Below are 21,141 nucleotides of genomic sequence, written 5' to 3'. Positions count from 1 at the left end.
CGTCCTTACTGTCATTCAACACGACACTGATCCCACACACCTTGAAGGATCGTGCAACTATCTCTTCAGACACAGAAGACCAAGCCATTGACACAAAGTTCAGCACATTTTAGTGCAAAAGCTTCCAGTCTCCCTTTCTCATGAATTCAGCCCATGACATGTGAAGGGAGTCCTTCAATGGCTTATCCCAGCAGATGGCCGCAGGCTGCTGCATTCCTGTACACCCTCCTGGAATGTACACAATGTCGGTTCTGGTAGCTTCTGCTGCATCGACAACGGCCTTCAATTTGTGGATGGGGACTTCATCGATAACGAGTAAGTGGCGAACATCGTCCGTGTTAGGACCCAAAGTGCGAATGAACTACTCCAGGCATTTGTTGGTTGTCATCCAACCATTCTCAGCGCTTCCCCTGTTAGGAGCCAATTACTGAGTTACTGATGGTGCAGCCAGCATCTCGTTCCGTTTGAAGGTAATCAAAGAGGGTGTCATCCAACTCTTTATTGAAGACAGGCCCGCCATCCATGACGTGCTTCAGCTCTGCTTGCCGCAGTTGAGGTGCTTTAGGGCGTCATACTCGGAGTCCCACTCACAGAGTCTTTGCTGATGCGTGGTGCCGCTCAACGACTTCGATCTTCCTGGCAACAATGTAGGAGTGCATCGTGTGGATAGCAGATCGCAGAAGTGTGAGAACAGCGGCTGCATGCAAGCTTTATCAAGCTGTATGGCACAAAATCCCTGTGACCACTGGGTTTTCTTTCAAAGACTGTCCATTGTCAATTTGCATTATCCTCACCCCCACTGGCCTTTCACTTTCCACTGCAATGAAGCGAATATCTCCATCATTGCCCCTAGCGGTCTCGTAGCGACCGCAGTGGGGTGGGCGCTTAACAAATATTAATACTGGCCACTTGTACGAAACTGGGTGCTTCCATAGTATTTTACAGATACAGATTGTGGACTAGCACAGTGCAGTTTGTTCTGGATTTGAAAGGCAATGCAATATTTTCCAAATATGGTAGCTACCTTAAATCAACTTTGCACCGTGGCAAAAAAAAAGGAATGAAAGCTGTGAGTGCTATAGATAAAGACACAAAGAACATTATCAAGATATGAAGGACATCAGCAGTATATTTCTTCTTTTTTTTGTGAAGTGTATACAACCACAGACACAGGAAAACTATAATAAAATCAAGATCGTTCACTAAAACAGAAAGCCAACGTGCCACCAGTGCTCAAGGAAACCAACATGTGTTCATAAAAAAAAGGCAAACTCGTGATCTTTCAGTGTTGCCGAGACAAAATGATGGTGGTCTCAAAATTTCGTGCACAGCCACAAGCATTGCAGCATGCTGCCAAATGAGAATTACCGGATATAGTTCAAGGGGCCCTGAAACAGCTTTGAAAAACATTTCATATACAATACCCAAAAAATATTTTGGAATTTTATCTAATTATTATTAATTATATAAAATACTGAATTGTATTTGTATATTGTATGAATATTGTATTGCATATCGTGTATTGTATTGCGTATATTGTACGAAACAATCTAATTATATAACATTCTTAAGATTAATTTACAGTTAATTAAAAAATTGGATGTAGTACCAAAGAAATATTTGAAAAAGACCTGCTATGAATAGAGAATTTAGGACTGCACAATTATTTTCCCAGTTTCCTCACTACTCATCTGTTCTCAACACTCCCACTCCTATTCTCGGTATACTTATGGTAACCATTTGGGATGGGCCTGGGGCAAAGCTGCCCAAGAGCAAAAAAAAAGGAGTGGCAACTGGGTGAGCAAGAGACATCAACTGTGTATCTTCACTTCTTTGTTTCGTGATTATCCCCCCACAGATCTGGCAGGATATGCACACAACCTTGCTTGTGTGCGCAAGTAATTTGTGGTGAAAATTATCACTAATGACAAGTGACTAGGTACTGCTGCCACCTGAAGTCAGGTGGAAAGCAAGATGACAGTCTATAATTTGTGGTATTGAAGTGCAGACACGCACAGCAAACCGAGAAACAAGTGCTTCAATACCGCGAGTATATACAAACTAGCCCAGCCCTCCACCTCCACGAGTTTAACGAACATTATGAGGAGGAGCCCTGTCTTAAATAAAGAGGGAGGGGCTGTCCTTAGGTGCAGTCTGTTAGCTCCATGCACGAAGGACAACTACGAAACCTGGCCAAAATGTTCACAGCCTTAGGCTCTACCGCGGTAATTTGTGCATTAAGCCTGTGAGATGGCCGAGGGCCTCTTTAAAGGGTCACGGCTAGAAGAGCTGCCTAACGAGTAACAAAAACTGCTTAAGGTCAATAAGAAGTCAAATAAGGTTCAAGCTTCACCTTGTCTATCTTCTTGTCATCCCTGACCAACCCTTTGCTATGCCTCAAGCAGCAATTCTAGCCATGATGTCTACCCAACTAGCCTCCATCACAGCTGTACACGTTAAAGGGGCACTGCCAACAACTTTTCTTCAAAGCTGAGAACACATAGGAGTGCGATGGCTTCCAGTGGTTATATTATGAAAAAGCTTTTTGAAAAGAAACAAATAATTAAGTAGATTTCAAATGCACAATATGTTATTTCCCCATTCCTCCTCAATGTTTCCTCTCGTATGGGACAGTGCCGATATCAACGCCCAACCTAATGCTTCTTTCTTACTTTCTCTCCTTTCTACAATGCACATATATATGGTAATCCTTCAAGGCTGGCGTCTGGAAAAGGTGCTTGGAAGTGACAAGGGAACGGCGACAGGGCAAGTAGGCAGGACGCATTAACAACCACCACTTTCTCACTTCCTCACTTGCTAGAAATTGGAGACGTAGGCTTGCATGCACGAGCTTCCACTAGGGAGAAACTAAAATGCTCATAAACAACAAACTACCCAATGGCTGGTGTCTGTGGGCTGTTATGCAGTCTATGAGACCACTAATGGCAGCAAAACAAGAGAAAGCCTTGAAAGTTTCAAGACAGTAAGGTTTTATGCAAAATTGTCAGTTCCTGCTACATGCGGCATAACAAGAATTGGCTCTAATGTTCATGGCAGCACTGTCTATAGATTACAAATGTTTCTTAATTACTATGTTCAAAAAGTGTTGCAGTGCCTCTTTAAAGATTATCAGCATTCTCTCCTGGTATCCATTCTTTTTTTTTTTCTTCATCTGTTTCTTTCCTACCTTTTTCCTTCCACCAAAACACCTCACCAAAGTGTTTAGGTGGCCATCCAGGCGATTTGAAGGAAGGTCGAGCTATCCATGAAGGAAATCTCAATCCCACCATAGCTCCCTGCCGCTTGGCATTTTTTCCTCTCCTTATTATTCCTCATTTTTGTGTTAAAATTTACGAATAAAACATTTTTTACTACCTTATGATTTTCTTGGCTTCAATGTCTGTTGGCTTCCTGTGGTTGTAACTAAGCATCCTATAGCATTCCTGGCAACAGGGTACTGGGGCAAAGGAAGGACATGAACTCAAGATTGATTGTGATCATTGCTCTATGACAAAATTATACACCTGAAAGTTTTTTGCAATACTCAGTTATCTAGCCTTCATTTGATCGTAAAGGCAGTCATGAGGTTTGAGACAAAATGTTCCACTCTATTGTGCACTTAGTGAGTCAACTATATAGTTATGCAAGCAACACTTCCAGTTGTCCTCACTAGCCTGTGATGCGAGTGCTATGTTGACCAGCACAAACCCTGTTGCCAAGCTTTACACTGTCTTTACAGTATAAGCATGTTATGTAATTGGTCCCAACAGTTATCAACACACTGACATCTTTTGTCATGGCAACTGTGTTTACGGCACACTAGAAGCCACACTAATTTGGTTAGCTAAGTATCTTTTCCTGACTTCATTCAAATTTATATGGCAAAAAGTGAATAATATGAAGAGCAACGTTTACCTTTCTGAATTTCATGCAGTACATGCAGTGCCGTTACGTTAGTATGATGTCATAGCTCTCAAATTATGTCCGTAAGTCAGGACCGTTTTTGTTAAAAAGCTCTAAAAACTCGCAAAGCTGAGTCTTTGGCTCCACAGATTGCCACAAAGGAGTTTAGCGAGTTTTCTGAGCCTCATTTAACAAAGGTGACCACAACATTTGCAATCATCTTAGAATCTGGATAATCTTGGAATCCATGCTTTCTATTTCTTTTATTCTTGTTTGAGTAATGTATTTAGGATTTGGGATAGCCAAATATATATTGAAATCCATGTTTTGTTTCCTGTTCTTGTCCATGTAATGTATACTTGGTGTTTTGCCCCCCAACTAGCTATAATAAAGCCTACTTTACTATTTTTCTACATATATTAAACAGAAAAGCCTCGTTTCTTTAGAATACACTATGAACCTTGTTTACTGATAGACTATTAACAAATCCCAAGCAAACAGCCACTGTCCAAATTTCATGATGTTATGAGGATCGGCTATGAAAAGTTTAAGTACACCCTTCTATATATATATATATATATATATATATATATATATATATACATACTTTTTTATTTTTTTTTTCTGGCTTAAAAAGACATCTTTTCATGGTGTGGATGGCATTTCTGATACTTCAAAAGTGCAATTTACTAGTCTGGCATTACTTAACTTCATGTTCCCCTTTAGTCTCTTTAAGCTGAAAAGTTGAGCAAATAGATGTTGCTGATGCACGATTGAGGTTAACCATTAAAAAAATTGCTGCACATGCAACTATACGCGTGGGAGCCACTTCCACACTGCACAAAAATCGACCACGCTTTCATTCCGTGCCTTGTAACACTGTCTGCCTCGCCTTACGATTCACGACGCTCTCAACTTGAGGGCAAATGCAAACCCCCCCCCCCCCCAGCACAGTCATCACGCTCTACTGCAATGCAGTGCAGCATGCTGTCATAAACCAGCAATGAGGTTAACAGGTGCAATGTGGGGCAGGCTGTTTGCTGCTCATGACACACAGCTGCCAAATGCCCTCCGGGTCACAGATTTTTCTGCCCGCCGTCAGTGATCGATGGAGCATGCAGTGGCAAATGTCCCTTGCATATATCCAACTAATTATCCTGTCCACTTCTTCCCCTCCTTCCTTACATATTTATATCCACGCTTCCTCACTCCTCTTCCACAAGTGCTGCCATATTGTGACCTCAACCAGATGGGGGAGCTTTTTGTTAGTGAGGTAACAGTGATACCCTCGTCTGCGAAATGAACAGACTGGTCATTTAGCCTTCCCCAATGCATCTTCTAAACTACAGCACACACCTGTAATTCAGGTGCAGTAAAAGAACCTGTTTGGTGAGGAGGTCCCCCTGTAGCCCCTTTTCTCCTTTTCAAACTACATATTTATGCAGTGAGCTACCTTCTTCCTTCTGCCACCGGCTGGACTTGGCTGTTTGTGTGTGTGGTATTTGAGCCTGACATGCTCATTGCTGATGAACCACTTAGGTGCCTCTTCGTTATGCCAGTGTGGCCTGTAGCGTATTTTTTTAATCATGGAGGGATAACACTGAGAGGCATGCTTTTTGGTAGATAATTCTCCTGCATTCCTTACTTGTCACTGACTAAAAAGGGCTTTACAAAACATCCACACACGGCAGTGGAGGCAGTATAACAGAAGCACTCCTTTTACACTATTCTATTTCTTTTTTTAGCATTCACCATACATGGCAAGCCAATTCTTGTAACGTAGGCAGGGGTACCACTCAGACCATCGACAAAACGCATTTAGAAATAGCACAGTAATAGAAACAGCACAAAATGTCCGTCTGTGTTTCACTATATACTGTGGTGCACTCTACCATTAAGCCACCACTGACTACTACTGCGAATAAAAAGTTCGTAAGGAAATGGGCTCACAATATCGATAACAGACAAATAGACGGACACCGTTACCACATCACAATTCCCACTAATACAAGCTTACAAATGTAGTGAGCCTAAATGCTTACAAATAAAGGGAGAGAATCAACATGTCTAAGCACGTAACAACACATCTATGCAACTCAACTAAGTGCTTTAATCATTTCCAATGAACAGGGTGCTACATAATGAGGAAACAAAAGAAAACACTACAGAATGTCCCCGACCCAACATGTGTATCCAAGGTAAGGCACACAGCAAAGAGGACCTTTGTCCAGCAAAACATGAAACAAGCTAGACAGCCAGGGCATTCATGTCATTCAGAGAGTGAAACTGCTGTAAACAAGCTCATAGCAATGTTGACAATATCAGTAATTGACGGATATTGCTAGCACATCGCAACTTGCACTAACACTACCTCCCTATTACAGTGCGCCTAAATGCAGTCATACACAGAATGTAACAGCGCACATAAGCACATAGTTGAACAATACTTTAATCATCTGTAGCAAATGGAATGCTCCACAAAGTGGAATGAAATGCAATATAATGTCTTTCGTCAGTCACGCATATCTCAGGCACATGGCCTACATCAAGAAGAGCCTTTTTGCAGCTGAATATAAAACAAGCCAGGCAACTAGGGCATTCATGTTGTTCCCAAGCAAGCTCGGGGCGACGCCACACCAGTGACTACAGGCACACAGGTGAAAGGTGGCTCTAGTGGGAGCGGAGACTGGTCACAGTCATGGCCGGGCCCTTAGTGCTCAAGGTCGTGGTGTTGAGTCGTCATTGGAGCGGACTAATGGGTCGCTACGGCTGCTCGGTGGCCTGGGTTTGGACTGTGTGCGCGGCCCTTGCGGCTTCTTTCCTTCTGCAAACAATATGGCAGCCACGCACTGCACCTCAATCATTGCAACTTCACTGGCCAAGGCTCCCACAAGAACTAGCACACAGAAGACCACAGAAAAAAAAAAGAATAAATAGGTGCCCACGCACGCACATCTTTGATGGGAAACCAGGGGGCTGGGGCAGCCTAGGAACAGTGAAACAAACAGCAGTACCATCACATTGCGCCTTGAACTCTGCTTAGCAGTCATCCCTTTGAGGTTTACAAATTGACATACAAGCTTCACTTACTGTGTCCACTCAACATTTTGGCATAACTTGAACTCTGGTAGGCTATGTAAACAAAACAATGCCAGTTCTGGCAAAAAAAGAAACAGCACAAGAAAAGTGTGCGAAGAAAAACCAGACAGGACAAGCGCTGACTACAAATGGTGTACTGTTAGGACACAAGTGATCTGGACGTGTTTGAGCACCCCATTTCCTCTAGGTTGCAAATATTTGGGTATACAATATATTGCCCCTGTTGGTAGTCAACAACTGTCCTGTCTGGTCTTTCTTGCATCATTGTTCTAACATTTTTCTTCACCATAAAGCCTACCAGCAAGCTCTCGTTCAGCCCGTTTTAAAACACCAGTCAGTTGTCATTAGCCATCAGCACAGTTGCTAGCAAAATATGACCACGACTGAGCCACCAACACAAATGTAAGCAGAGCACAATGTGATTCTGGACAAGTCTCCCAAATGTCATTTTTGGCAAATGCCATGAGTAAGTTGTCCAAGTAGAAAGCACACAGAATAACTTATCGCTCCTCTCTGTCCTTACCGCAGAAGCTTTCATTTTTGATCGTTTTACGTTTTTATTGCCCTGTTCTAAAAAATTAGTAGTAGTACATAAAATTGTTGCTTCGCTGCCAGCACTTTGAAGGGACGTAAAGCAGAAGACATTGCTCAAGAAGATTTTCAAAATTTTTACGTGAAACCTTAATGCAGCCAAAAAAGCCTGATCAAGCAGCACAGTTTGCGATTTTACCAGAACTAGCAGTAAAAATAAAGTCAACATAAACATGTACCTTGTTTCTCAATTTTTTTCAAGAATAAGAGCAGACTAAGACAAATTCATGTGCATTTTCAAGATGAACATCAGCCTATGATTCTCATACTATACAAGGAAGACACTGCTTCTTAAATGTGGAGAACAGCAGTACATAATTATTGTACAGGAAGTTTTTGCTTTGAGTCACTTTAGTAAGCGTATAATTTTTTCTGCATACTATTGGGTGTTCAAGCAATTAATTTCAGGATGAAGAGGATCTATTACCTTCCTCGAACTTGATCGAATCTGCTCAATACACCTGAAAGCAAGCTGACTTCGTAATGGAATTTGAGGTACATAGGTACCTCTATGTGCCCTGTCTAATGTTCCAAGTAAAAGGGTATTCACAAAAACTTGTTAAAGCAATAAGATCTCTAAATGCTTGTGTAATTCCACAAAAGGTCAGCCTGAAACCATCTGCACACTCTTTGTCACAGAAACGTCCACATGAAACAACTACAATTCTAATACAACCAAAACTACGGTCATTTAAAAATAGTACATCTAAATTGGCCAAAACATGCTTGTTACATTGTTTGACTGAGCAGGTGGATCTTCATTTTTTGATACTCACACCAATGCATTAAATACTGACAAAGCTGGCCAAAACTAGAGATGGAGTTTACAGTTTATACACAAGACTTATAGAAGACTTCCAAAACCAATGTTTGACAGCATGTTGGAAAGCTATCAATCGAACTGATTTCTTTTACTTTTGGGGAGGGGGGGGACGATAAGGAAAGAGTTAAGATAAATGCTTGTTTTTCCTGTTAGCATATATACTTGCATCTAAGCTGCAAAAGGTACATTTTCCATGCTATACAGGAATGTATGCAGTGGGTGCTGTGATTAACACGACTGGCATACAGACATTAAATTAACCAAAGAATCGGGGTCACAATGGACCGGCTAAGAAAGTGCATTATGATTACAATAATAATTGAAAGAAAAACATGGTAAAAAAAAGACGAGCTTCATAGCACTCGACAGCAGTCTTCATCTGGATTGACACTCTACCTGCTTGCACTTCACCTGTCAAATACAGTTTACTTATCTCCAAGTCATGTGCAAAAAATCGGCAGTTCAGAATGTTTGCATAAATATGTCAACAGGGCATAATTATCATAATTTAGTTTCCTTTGTGAATGGTTTTCACTGATGGCAGGCTCCCAACTAAGCGACAAATGTTGTCGCATTCGTCCTCGAGAATTCAGAAGGATTTTTTCTACAGTTGCAGCGATTCAGAAGGCTAGTTCAAATGGCTCAACATTATGTCAACAGAATTTGCATAACAACCTTGTTTTTTAATTTGCATATTCAAGATAGGTGTAGTAGCTAAACAATGCAGACACATATTGCATCATAGTGTGGTGAGCACATCAAACACCAAATTAATTACCAATAACAAACATTCTTATGGTTTCACAGATGATCCAGAAATGTTTTCTATGCACACAAGTGTTCCAGGCACATTTGCTATTTAGCAATGGTTAATGTATGCGATTTAAAACTCCCATATGGCATCACAGGAGGGGGATGCTAAATCAGTTTATACTGGTAAAGCGCCATCTCAAAAATTTTAATCACATTTCTCTAGCAGAAAAACATTAGTTACCAGCAAAGAAACTATACAGCAAACTACGCTTTAAAATTAGTTTCTGAAGAGCAGCGCAGAGTGAAAAGTGGGACGCTAGAGCTTTTAAGTACCATTTGGGTACATTTGGGTCATCTTAGTGCATATGAAGGTCTACAAACTTGCTAAACCAAGTCTTTGACTCCTTTAGAATGCCACGTAGACCTTCTTTATTAATTATTATGAAGCAGATGCTGTCAAAATCCACAGCATCACAACTTTAGTAAAACCACAAGGCATTGTTGCCACATGTCCTTCCTGCATCCTTACCTGCTTACCAAACCTGATTTCACAGCAAGATTGAATGCTTTCTGTATTCTAAAAGCGTTACTAAACAAAATACAGTGCAATTTAAACTGAAAATATTAACTAAAATCTGGGATATTACATGCGAAAACTACATTCCAATTACGACATTCGCCATAGTGGGGGACATTGAATTTGGCCCCCTTGGTTTCTTCAGCATGCACCTAAATCTATGTACACAAGCATTCTTTGCATTTCGTCCCCATCAAAGTGCCACCACAGTGGCTGGGATCAAATCCATGACCTTGAGCACAGCAATGGTATGGCCACTGAGCTATCAAGCTGGGTTGCAGCTTGACATTTCTCTCATGCACCCGCCTCTAAGGTTCACTCTGCTTCCATGTTTGGAAAAGCAAGATTATACAGTAAAGCGAGGAACATTCTCTGGTGGCATTTCTCAAATCAAACTATAGTTAAAACCACAGGGCAAAAGACAGCTCTAGACCAGTGCGTTATTGCTTACATTCCCACTAATTTTCACCGGAGCTTAAATAAATTCTTCTTGTTTGAACGAATGCAAACAGTTTTGATGACACCAACGATCTCGTTTAATGACACAGCAATACTTTTAACATGCAAAGTTGCTATTAGAGAACAAGCATTTTTGTTAGAAACATAGGATAAAGAAAAAAACAGACATTCCAGGTTCCATATACATGTACAATACAAAGATCAGCAGCCAGCAAAGCTGAAATATACGAATGTCAAGGAAGAAAAAAAAATATTATCGACCATTTGGTAAATTTGCCATGATCTACACCTCAAGGCACTTAAAAAATTTCAGCTCTCTTCCACATGAACACATTAAGACCTTTTAAATACCTATTACAGGTTTGTAATGTGCCTTGACATTTACTTTAACAGGTATAAACTGTAGTCAAGGGCAGGAATCATATACTGAATAACACTTATGTTCTTTGGAGAAAATACATGCCCTACCTACTTATTTACAGGTATTCATCTCACTACGAGACTGTGTTCAAGGCAAATGTCGCACAACATGGTACTGCAGTCTCAGAAACTCGCAACAGCCTAAAGTGAATGCACAGAAACATTTTTGTTTCGTTTTATTGCTGAAGAAAAAGTCCACTGTTGCTGTCCACATTAAAATTCGAGAAAAGCACAGTGATCTGTGTTTCTGTTCTAACAACTTAAAAAAAACGATTCAGCACTTATCGCTGCTTTGTTTGTCATCACTGAAAATTCTCAACAAGATTGCACGTCTTTCGTCCCAGTTATTCAAAAACACGTCTGTTTTTTTGTCTGCCTGGTTCGTCCATGCTACTAGTTGCCTTCAATATTTATTAGAACTTAGTTACTTTAGTTACTATGACTATTAGTTACTAACCAGGAATACTAACTGGCTGGCATTAAAATGAGTAAAGCGAGTCTGTGTTATCACAGCAGAGAGCTCCTGTAGAGACAGTGTCATATATATAGTTATTTGCATTTTTACAAAACTGCACAAATGCAGCGTGCACATGCGACAGTTGTCTTTCACTTTTTTCCTGAGAAAACATGTAAACAAGCATGCGAAGTGCTTTATGAAACATTGCAGACAAAGAAATGTGACTTTGCTGATAAATCTGATTGAAAAATCATCAGCAAGTCCAAAATCTTTCAGTCTTGTTAGAATAGAAGCACCAGGTCACTGTACAGTTCAAGCTCCCGCCATTAACAATAGAGAGCCTACCATCAGGCACAACAGTGACAAGAGACCCACAAGAACCACTGCATTATAGCAATTTCTATACAAACATGGCTCCCATATATAGCAATAAAAATGCATGTAAGCACACCTGCAAAGTTCACATGATTAACTGCATCCAAAGCAACAACAGGAACAATGGGACTCAATCTAACAAAATGTCCCGTTTGCAACTGGCCTGATGCTTTAGACACAGCAGAAAGTTGTGAGCATTTGTCCCATACGGAATAAAATTAATGTTGATTGAGCATTGTCCTGCTTGGCTGAAACACAAGTTGGCTACTGTGTGTAAGAGAGGAAGTGAATGAGCATACAGAAAGATTGCTTGTGGTTTCCTTTATGGCTCGGCTAGAGCCATAATGAAGCATTGTTGTAATATTGTGCGTCAACACACGCGACTTCCCTGACTGTGGTTAAATAAAAGGACCGCTTCCAGAGAACACCCTGAACATCCGAAAAAAGAAGCACAAATGTAGCATAAAAAGTAAGTGTTGATGAATTTCAGTTACCTCACTCCTAGCAGGTGTTGAGGCAAGTTGGTATGGACATGCATTTGGGGAAAGCAAATGTGAAAAATGCAGACGAGAGAACAAGGAAAGGAACATGAACTACCATTTGTACTGTCCTTTTCACCTCTCTTGTGTCCATGTTTCTTATGCCCGTTTCTTTTAAATGCCAAAAATCTCTTTCAAATGGCATATGATATAAAGTCTTCAAGGGCAAATGTGCACCATATTAGTTACAAACAACAGCTGGCTTTGCTGATCACACACTATTTCTTAACCTTCTCTGAGCATTCTTGCACATACTGAACTGCAGCAAAGCTCTTGTAGCGTTCCCCATATAAGAACAGTTCACAAATGGACAGCAGATGAGCAGCCGGACTACCCGCCGATCATGATTAACGCAACAAGAGGTAGTGCATCGGCCCATTCCACACAACCTTTACATGGCAATTTTTCTTTTTTTTTTGCACGAGATCTGTGCTTTTGCAACAAGTACATGCTGCGCAATCACAAACAACTTCTATGCATGGTGAGTTTTCAGAACAGACCTCTGCCCCTTCGCCGAAAGAGTTCTGCATTGGACAATCACAACAGCCCATTCAATACTAAGGCACAGTTAACCCTTATACAGGGTGTCCCAACTATCATGCACCAAGATTTAAGAACATGCAAACACCATATAGCTGGACAGAACCAAGGTAATATTGTTTGCCGTCACTTGGAGATTGCCAGATTTCTTGCATTCTGCCTAATTATACAGTTGGCCTAATTAATTAATCCACTTCTCAAATATGATAATTAGATGAACAGCATCTACAAGAAAATTGAAGCGTAACATGAGAAACTCCTGGTACAGCCTCCTGTTGCTCAATATGTGCTACATAAAAGTGTTTTTCTGAGCTTGAAAGAAGCCCATGAATACATGCAAAATTGGTGCATGACTGGCCGTTCAAGGCCCTCTGCATGTATTTGCAGACTTCTTTCATGCATGAAAAAACAATTTTATGCAGCAAACACCGAGCAACAGAAAGCTGCATTGGGAGTTTCTTATGTTGCTCTACAATTTCTCATTGACACTTTTCATCTAATTATAATATGTGAGCCGTTAATTCATTAGGACTAATTAAGTATTTAGGTAGAACAAAACATTTTCTGAGTATCCAAGCGACAGCAAACAACATAACTTTGGTTCTGTCCATCTATGTGGCATTTGCATATTTTTTTAAAACTTGGAGCATGATAGTTGGGACACCCTGCATATCACAGGCGATTCTCACTTACAAGTTTGGTCAATTGCTCATTGTTCATTTCTTCACTGTCAATCAATAAACCACCCAAGCGACGGTTCTATATGTTCAACAATGTGGTGTCAACATTGCAATGCCAGCTGTCACTGCATCAACAGCATTAACATACATATAACCCAGTTAACAGGAGCCCAAAAAACACTAGCAGCATGCAAGGATGTCCTGGACATCATTCTTTCTTCAGAAACAATGCAATGTACATCAATAATTTGAAGAGAACACACGTTTGTCAAGCTGACAAAGGAAACCGGTCAAAGGAAAGGCCTGCCGTAATTGTGTTATTCTGTTGAAGAAATATTGGGTGATCCAGAAGAAATGAACGAATTCAAAGTCTCATATTAATTCTAACAATACAAAATGTTTCAAAATGTAGTTCTCACAGAAATGCATAGGAATATTTTTTTTAATAAAGAAATGCCTTGGGGTCTGAGTAGTTAATCAGGAGGTGGCCCTGTTGCAGTGAACCAGTGTTGCAGTGAAAAATATTTAACCAGCATGCTTCGTCACTGTGAATTAAATGTAGTCTTTTGTTATTGGTAAGCAATTAACTAGCACATAGAATGCACATGTGTTAAGTTCTGTAGTGCGACATAGAAATACACAACTTTTTGAAATTTTTAATGGCCTGGAAGAAATTGGTTGCTTTCATACATTCTTCCCAGAAAAAGTGGAAACAACTTAGTTTTTACACTTCCTACTATAAATATTTGTAGCTGGGCACAACAAGATCCACCACACTATACAGGTAAAAAATATGAACGGACTGTCAATATATTTTATTTCCTTGACTATACATACAACATTAAGCTGATCTTTCACAGTCGACTTGACATCAAAGCAAATATTCTACAAAGACAGTTTGTTTAAGAACAGAGAGACGTAACACAAGAAAGCTTGCACACTACCTATTCTGTATCAGTATAACTGCTTTCATTTGGGGACTTCCTGGTTTAAATGTAAAGTTTAGGTTTCATCTTTTGGTTCCCTTTCGCACAAAATATTGTTTAAATTTGACAATCTTTCTGTGCCTTGAAAATCTTGGCAAATATTTCAGGTGCTAAAGAAAAACAAAATTGAAAAAATGTTTTTTTTTTTCATTCACATCTCTACTGCTACAGGGTGAACCAGCGTGGGTATTCCACAGGGTGGCATCATCACCGATCTTTTTGCTTTTGCTTCCTTTCTGCCTGACAGCACCTCTGCTCACTGCGAGACTGGACTATATGTATTTCCAGAAGCTGTCAATCTATGTCGTTTAATATTTCTCTTGAGTGTTACTTTCATTTCAATTAGTAAATTACACCTCAGGAACACCGTAAGGGTAAGTCTTACCATGAGAGGAGGCTCTGTGAGCAGCAAGGGATGCAGGAGCAAAATACGGGTGCCAACGGCAACACGACACTCCAGCACAATTTCTCTGTCACATCCTAGGTTTTGACGACAGCCAGCTCTCGGCTGCTTCAGTGCCTAATGAATAAAGAACCGCGCTGTGTTCAAGAGTAAGCAACAACTTTTGGGAAGGTACCTTTCGCATAGCCGAGATGTGCGAAAAATATAAAGAAACCTACAGCCGAATACTGACAAATGAACAGTGGGAACTCCACTTCATTTTCTCTGCAACATTAAACCCTTTTTTGTGTAAAAAAATGGAAATACCACATAGTTTCGAAAGAAAGCAATGCTACCAGTCTACACTGCTGGCATTCTTCTTGTCCACTGAACTGAAGCTTTGGTGCTAGTAGCACCTTATAAGCTGTGCCATGCATCTTAGTTCATGTTTGAGGGGAAACAGTAGGGATATTTCTTGTGCACAAAGTCGGGATAATTGCGTTCTGCATTAGTATTGTGAACGGTTATGGTGTGACCCATATCCTTCCTCTTGCCAATCAATCTCAGCCACCTGCTGATGTAATCTGCGATCCCAGCATGGTTCTCATGTCCAGCTACCATGTCGCAACATGGTTAACAGGGCGGCACTCTGACCATAGAAATGTCAGTTAAACTGCTGCCTGGGCACATTTGAAATAAGTATCACGAACTGCAACCATGTTTTGCACTACAAAAGCAATGTGCAGTATATTTCTGTCTTTCATGATGTTAAAAATGCAATGCTTAGTCATCGTTAGGACGTCTCTCATATCCACATTAAGCCCTCTGAGCTGTGGGCTTGTGTGGCAACCACTCAGTCACTGTCTAGGTACTTTACGAGCTATATTTCAGGGCCCATAGCCACAAACAGCTGTCTTACATAACTCTATGATTGAATTCAAATCATAAAGCACAGCAAGCAATGTGATATCAAGATTATGGTCGCAGTAGAGGCCAACCATAAATAGAACTTCCGTAATTAGATTTCATGGCAACACAGCCTGATCTGCACCATAAACAAGGACTGCACCTGCAATTGAGGTTGTCGCGAGTGCGAAAGGACGGCTAGAAATAGGTATTTCAGAAGCGCTCACAATATCAAAAAAAAAAAAGACGTGCGCATAAGCGCTCCTTCGTTTCTGCTCACAGATGTCGAGATAGGTCTTGTAACATGTGAGGTGCACACGTTACTTTCACAAATAATTTTGCATTACACTGACAAATGATTTCACTTTTTTTTTTTTACTGCTCATGTCCTTTCTCATTCCTTTGCTCATTTTTCAGTGACACAGCAGTTGATGTCACCCACTTTTCATCATATATACACATTTGCTTCACTCGAATAAAATCAGTTGGTAGTTTGTAATTTCATACAATCAGTTGTGCCATCCCTTTTCATTTGTTTTGTTCCATGCTAAGAACATAGTGCAAGAAAACTATGACTTCGGTTGTCAGTGACTGGAGGTTCCATTTTAGCACTTCGGTGAGACTAATTTTCGTGCTTGCAGCATGCCTAACCACGACATGATCTCACATTACACGTTCATGTAACCACGTGTAATATGTGTTTGTTCTAAATTGCAGTTTCCTGCCTGCACTTCATGTATCCCTATGAAACATGGCTAAATTACCAAGCACAGAAAATAAGCTCGAAAGCCAGCATTTATGAGAACTGCATCATTCGCAATATTGTGCGCGAGCAACATCAGACTTGAGCAAAGGAAGAAGCCAGAAAATGTATCACACTGCAAAGCACTTGGTGTTTGTAAAAAAGTGAAACGTTCATTTTCTTCGTTCTCTAATCAATTGTTATCTTCAGATTGTTCGTCATAAACATTTGCATAACTCTTGTTTGATAAGTATAACAGTGGTGTGCGCATCTATGTATACGATATGAAATAGTTAACGAACAGTCACATTCAATATGAGCTGAAACACGGTGCCCACGGTCAAAGGAGCTACAAGAATGCACGATAGTGCCGACACACGAAAAAGTGGTTTAATAAATACTGCTAATTTGACAGTGTTTAGTTCTCTCATTTTTCATATGTTGGTGCCTCCATGAGCCCCTTCGACCACAGGCACTGTGTTTTATTTGATCACAACCATTATTGTGTTGCAGTGTAAGAATATGGAGGAGGAGCATTATGCGGCAGTGAAGAGACTTTTTTTTCTGCTTTTCATAGGTACGTCTTCGGAACAATCAACTTCGAATTCCACTTCAAGTTGCTCACCATTACCAACAATGGAAACTGACAGAGCAAGAGTGACCGCAGCAGGATGTAACAGCAAAATGACCAGCAAAGCCAACTTTCATAGAAATTGTGTTCAATGCTTCATGGAGAGAAAATGTGACATCAACGCAAAGTGATAAAGTGCTGACGCATTGTTACTGAGATTGACTGCATCAGGATGCAATAGCAAAACAAAGTGCAGGACAAACTTTCATAAACTGTGCCATTACTCATGGACAGAAATTGTATGACGTTATTGCGACTACCGGAAAGTGATGAAGTGCAAACACGTCTACTGTGCAACACTATCAGATGTTGCACAGTTGTATCACGTAAGCACGGTGTTTGTGCCACTGTTATGTAACAAGCCCTTTCACAAACACATTCTGAGATAGATTGCCTCCACCACTTGTCACAGAAGCAGGTGAATCATTTGTAGTTGTGCTGTGACCAACGCTTCCTTTTAAAGCTTTTTTTTTCTGCCACTGCTATGCTTTGAAATATGAGGAGGATGGCTGTTGCTGGCTGCAGGCTGGCTTAGCCTCGCAATACTACCGGAAATATTTTAATACGGTTTTCAAGTTTCTACCACTCAAAATTGTGCCCTTCAGGTGCTGTACATAAAAGAGCAATTAATTTTGGTACTTTCATGGCAGCACACAGCACAAGCACCGATATGTAGGCAACTCACTTTTGTCATTTTGTTTTTGGCTGTACAGTAATGACAAGGGGGCAAAATTCTTGAAAGTTATTTACACGGCTTTCTTTTCTTATCTGTACAGGTTTCTTTTCTCTTGTTCACTGCTTGTAGAATTTGTTCATGTCACTATCCTCCCTTATCTGTACAAATTTCTCTTACCTTGTTCACTAGCAAAATTTGTAATAGTCCGAACAGAGCTGACGGTATTTACAAGCCAAAAGGAATGGTTATAATTTGAGCATTTTCTTAACTTCATCCGTAAAGAATATCTAAGGTGTGTGCATTTATACCAGCGAATCAAGAAAGGAACCTAGTCAGACACGCACACCAAAGAATGATTACGTAAATGACTAATTCACACGATGAATGTTTTTTGTAACTTTATGCCAGCTAGTCATACAGAAGCACTGACATGAGATTTTCCAATTGTAATATATATTTCTTTCCTTGAGGGGGGTGGGGGGGGGGGCGCTGAAGGGGTTATATGAAGGTCTAAAACCCTGTAAAACTTGGAAAATCGTGGCAAGTGTCACAACTCCAAAAATGTTTTACTAGGATACAGAGTATGTGTATGCATTGTGATATCATGAAACGCCTCAATCATTTCTGCAATCACGGTGGCTTCTACACACAGGTGCAGCAAGAGGAAACGTGCACACTTTTTTTTTTTAGACAATCATCATCCCTAGCTCTACTGTTACATGACGTAAGCAAATTTTGTTCTGTGTCATGACGTCCTGATAAGGTCGATGATGCCGGTTCTGGGATTTCGAGACCAACTTTAGCATCTCATTAAAATACTGATTTCTCTACCCTCATACATGCTAACTTTGATCCTTTTAGGCAGAAGAAGCATAAATATGGGTCTTTATTTCATTAGATGTTTAACCGTAAAAGGAAAAACAAGCCTATGCAGTGGTGCCCTCTCAACTAGTGCAAAGCTACAACCATACTGACGAATATAAGAAGCAGCTGGTTAGCTGAAGATGCTGGCTTCGCTAAAGAACTAGACCACCGCTGACTTGGTGACAGCAGCCGTAGCTCTGAGTGGTGTCGCACAAAGCCGAGATTTCACATTGAAGGTGGTGCACCATTTCATGTCATCTAGCCAAGTCCCACTATCCCGTGAAGGAAGACAAACCGAATGGAACATATATAAGACGTAAAACGTGATACGCTGCTTCGTTGAAGAGAACAAACGATGCTACACGAAACCTACACGACAGCTGGGCTCGACGTCTCACGAACGCAGCAACACGGATGATGGATCCCAACCATTATACCCTCGAATCTCTGGCAGAGAGCTTTAACAGGTGTTGTGCAAGATCACACACACTGCGCCGGCGGCGAATGATGAAGGCAGGTTTGTCCAAAGCGAAAACACGACCGCGAGACCGGCAATGCAGTCATCGCATAACCGATACTTCCGGTCGCAGTCGCGTGTAAGTACTCAGCGCGTGCTGCCGGAGCGCAGGCGGCGCGTTACGATCCCAACACCGCGGCCCTGAGCCCCGAGCTCGCGCTGAGCGCGGATCTTACGCAAGCACCGACGCAGAGTTTGTCAGCGTGCATTGGTGCGGCGCGGTACACAGCCCCCAGCGGCTGCTTTTTTACACGCGCCGGTGACTCGGCCTGTGTGCGCGGAGCTGGCGAAGCCGGCGGGCGCCAGCCTGCGCTACAAGTGGCTCTCAACTGCCGGCTCCTCGGTGCGAGCGCGCGAGAGAAGAGATTACGAGAAAAGCATTTCCGAAACTAGGCGCTCGCGGAAGAGGCTGCACGATGCGGCGGCGAAACCAGCGGGAGGCCGGGCGGAGGCCAAACCCGAGGGAGGTGGGCGCGCCGCGCTACTTTCGGGGTCGGCTCCGGCCGCTGCTTCCGGGGAAGCCGGCGGCCGGTTAGGCCTAGGGCCGGGAACCGAGAGGGGGGCCCGAATCACTCACTGGGCATGGGCTCCTCGTCGTCGCTGTAGATGGCCTCGTCGTTCTCGGCGATCGCCGGCGGGCGGCCCGATGACGCGCTGCGCTGGCGCTCGTCGCGCAGCCCGGAGAAGTAGCGCGCCGCGTACTCCACCAGGTCGCTGGGCCGCTCGATCATCACGTTCACCGTGAACTCGAGCAGCAGGTTCGTCAGCTCCGGCGGGACGTCGTACCGCGGACGGTTCATGCTGCCGCCGGCTTTCTTAGCAGTACATCCGCACCGGGGCACCACTGCACGCGGGGCACCACCACCACCACAAACAAGCAGAGGACGGGAGGAGGTCGCGCTCGGAGGACACGCACTTTCGCCCCCAAACAGCGGCGCGCAGCCACACACGATCCGCTCGCTGCTGCTTCTGCGGCCTTTTGCTTTCTTTTCCCCCTCGCGCCCGCTAATGAAGGGACCGACCGAGCCGCGCGCCGTCTGCTACCGCGGTGCCGATGCAGCCGCCGCCGCCGCTGCTGTCGATGGCGCCACCAGGTGATTGGCCAAGCCTGCCGGCGAATTGGAAAAAGAGAAGGGCTCACCGCGACGGTGTGCGCGAGCGTCCGCTCGCGCTGCTAAAATTGGCTCCAAATTCAATCTGCCGGGCAGGGAAAAGTTTCGATACAAATGGCACGAAACCGCCGTGTACGGCGTGATGTTTCCCTGCAGCCGCACCCTGGGGCAACGGCGGTAGCGGCTAAGGGAATCTGCTCGGCGGGAAACAATAACTCATTGCCTCGCGAGGAGGCGCGTGTTTCTTTTTTCGGCTGCTTGTTTTCATTATAGAACTCCTTGCGGCGTACGTATACGCTCTTGTCCGGCGCCGGTGTTCGACATTCAGCAGGTGGTTGCGCAGCTGCTGATGGAAAAGCTTTCGACGACACATAAGCACACAGCTGGCTGCTTGGGATGCGTCAAGAGGGGAGAGGGGAGCGCTATACAGCGTTTCATCGCTTCCTCGCGCTGTGTCCCGATTCTGCTGGAAACAGGAAACATGTGACATTAACGCTGACTGGCCTTTGTTAGTATGAGAAAACAAAATAAATATGATCAGCGAGCTCCTAATGATATTCCGCCGCGTTATTCTGACTCGGCGGTGCCGTGTGGGTAATTTTAGTTAGAATATTTCAGTGTAAGTATACGTGAGGACGAATCAACATAATTTGTTCAAGCTCGGCGTCACTTCATTTTGCGCACAGAGCAGATTTGAAAAATATCGCCTTGCCTTAATTCCTTTTTAGCCCCCGTAGAAATGGCGCACAGGTCGTGACGCATAAAGTCGGAGGTAAAGATTCCCAGCCGTATTTAAACGGACGTTCCCAAAAACGCTCGCATAGTTAGATTTAGGTACACATTTAAGAACCCCATGTGGTCGAAATAACCTTGGAGTCTTCCACGCCTGCGGTGCGATTCACAGCAGCTCACTGTGCCGTTTCTCGGCGCCACAACCCGCCAGCGGCGTAGCCAGGGCGGGGGGGGGGGGGGGGGGTGACTTACGGGGCTTCAGTCCCCCCCCCCCCGCCCCGAGATTTTTTCGGGCTGTCATGCACCGCCAACCAAACAACTCCCAGCGCCGGAAATCATTCTAGATTTTGTCTAGAATGTCTTTTTCACGCTCGAAA

At 42.7% G+C, this 21,141-nt stretch overlaps 1 protein-coding gene across 1 annotated transcript in view; it reads right to left on the bottom strand.

Annotated features, from left to right (window-relative positions):
* Pka-R2 (cAMP-dependent protein kinase type II regulatory subunit) overlaps window positions 1-19,985 on the bottom strand; it is a 148,466-nt gene extending 128,481 nt beyond the window's left edge. Inside the window, exon 1 of the mRNA XM_070540940.1 lies at window positions 19,498-19,985. Coding sequence (XP_070397041.1) covers window positions 19,498-19,720 — 223 coding nt within the window. The 5' untranslated portion in view covers window positions 19,721-19,985. The remainder of the gene's footprint in view (window positions 1-19,497) is intronic.
* Between the last annotated feature and the right edge of the window lie 1,156 nt (window positions 19,986-21,141).

Source organism: Dermacentor albipictus, chromosome 6, assembly GCF_038994185.2.
Source record: "Dermacentor albipictus isolate Rhodes 1998 colony chromosome 6, USDA_Dalb.pri_finalv2, whole genome shotgun sequence".
NCBI lineage: Eukaryota > Metazoa > Arthropoda > Arachnida > Ixodida > Ixodidae > Dermacentor > Dermacentor albipictus.
Note: the sequence above shows the minus strand (reverse complement) of the source record. Positions and strands in the feature narration are given on the sequence as shown.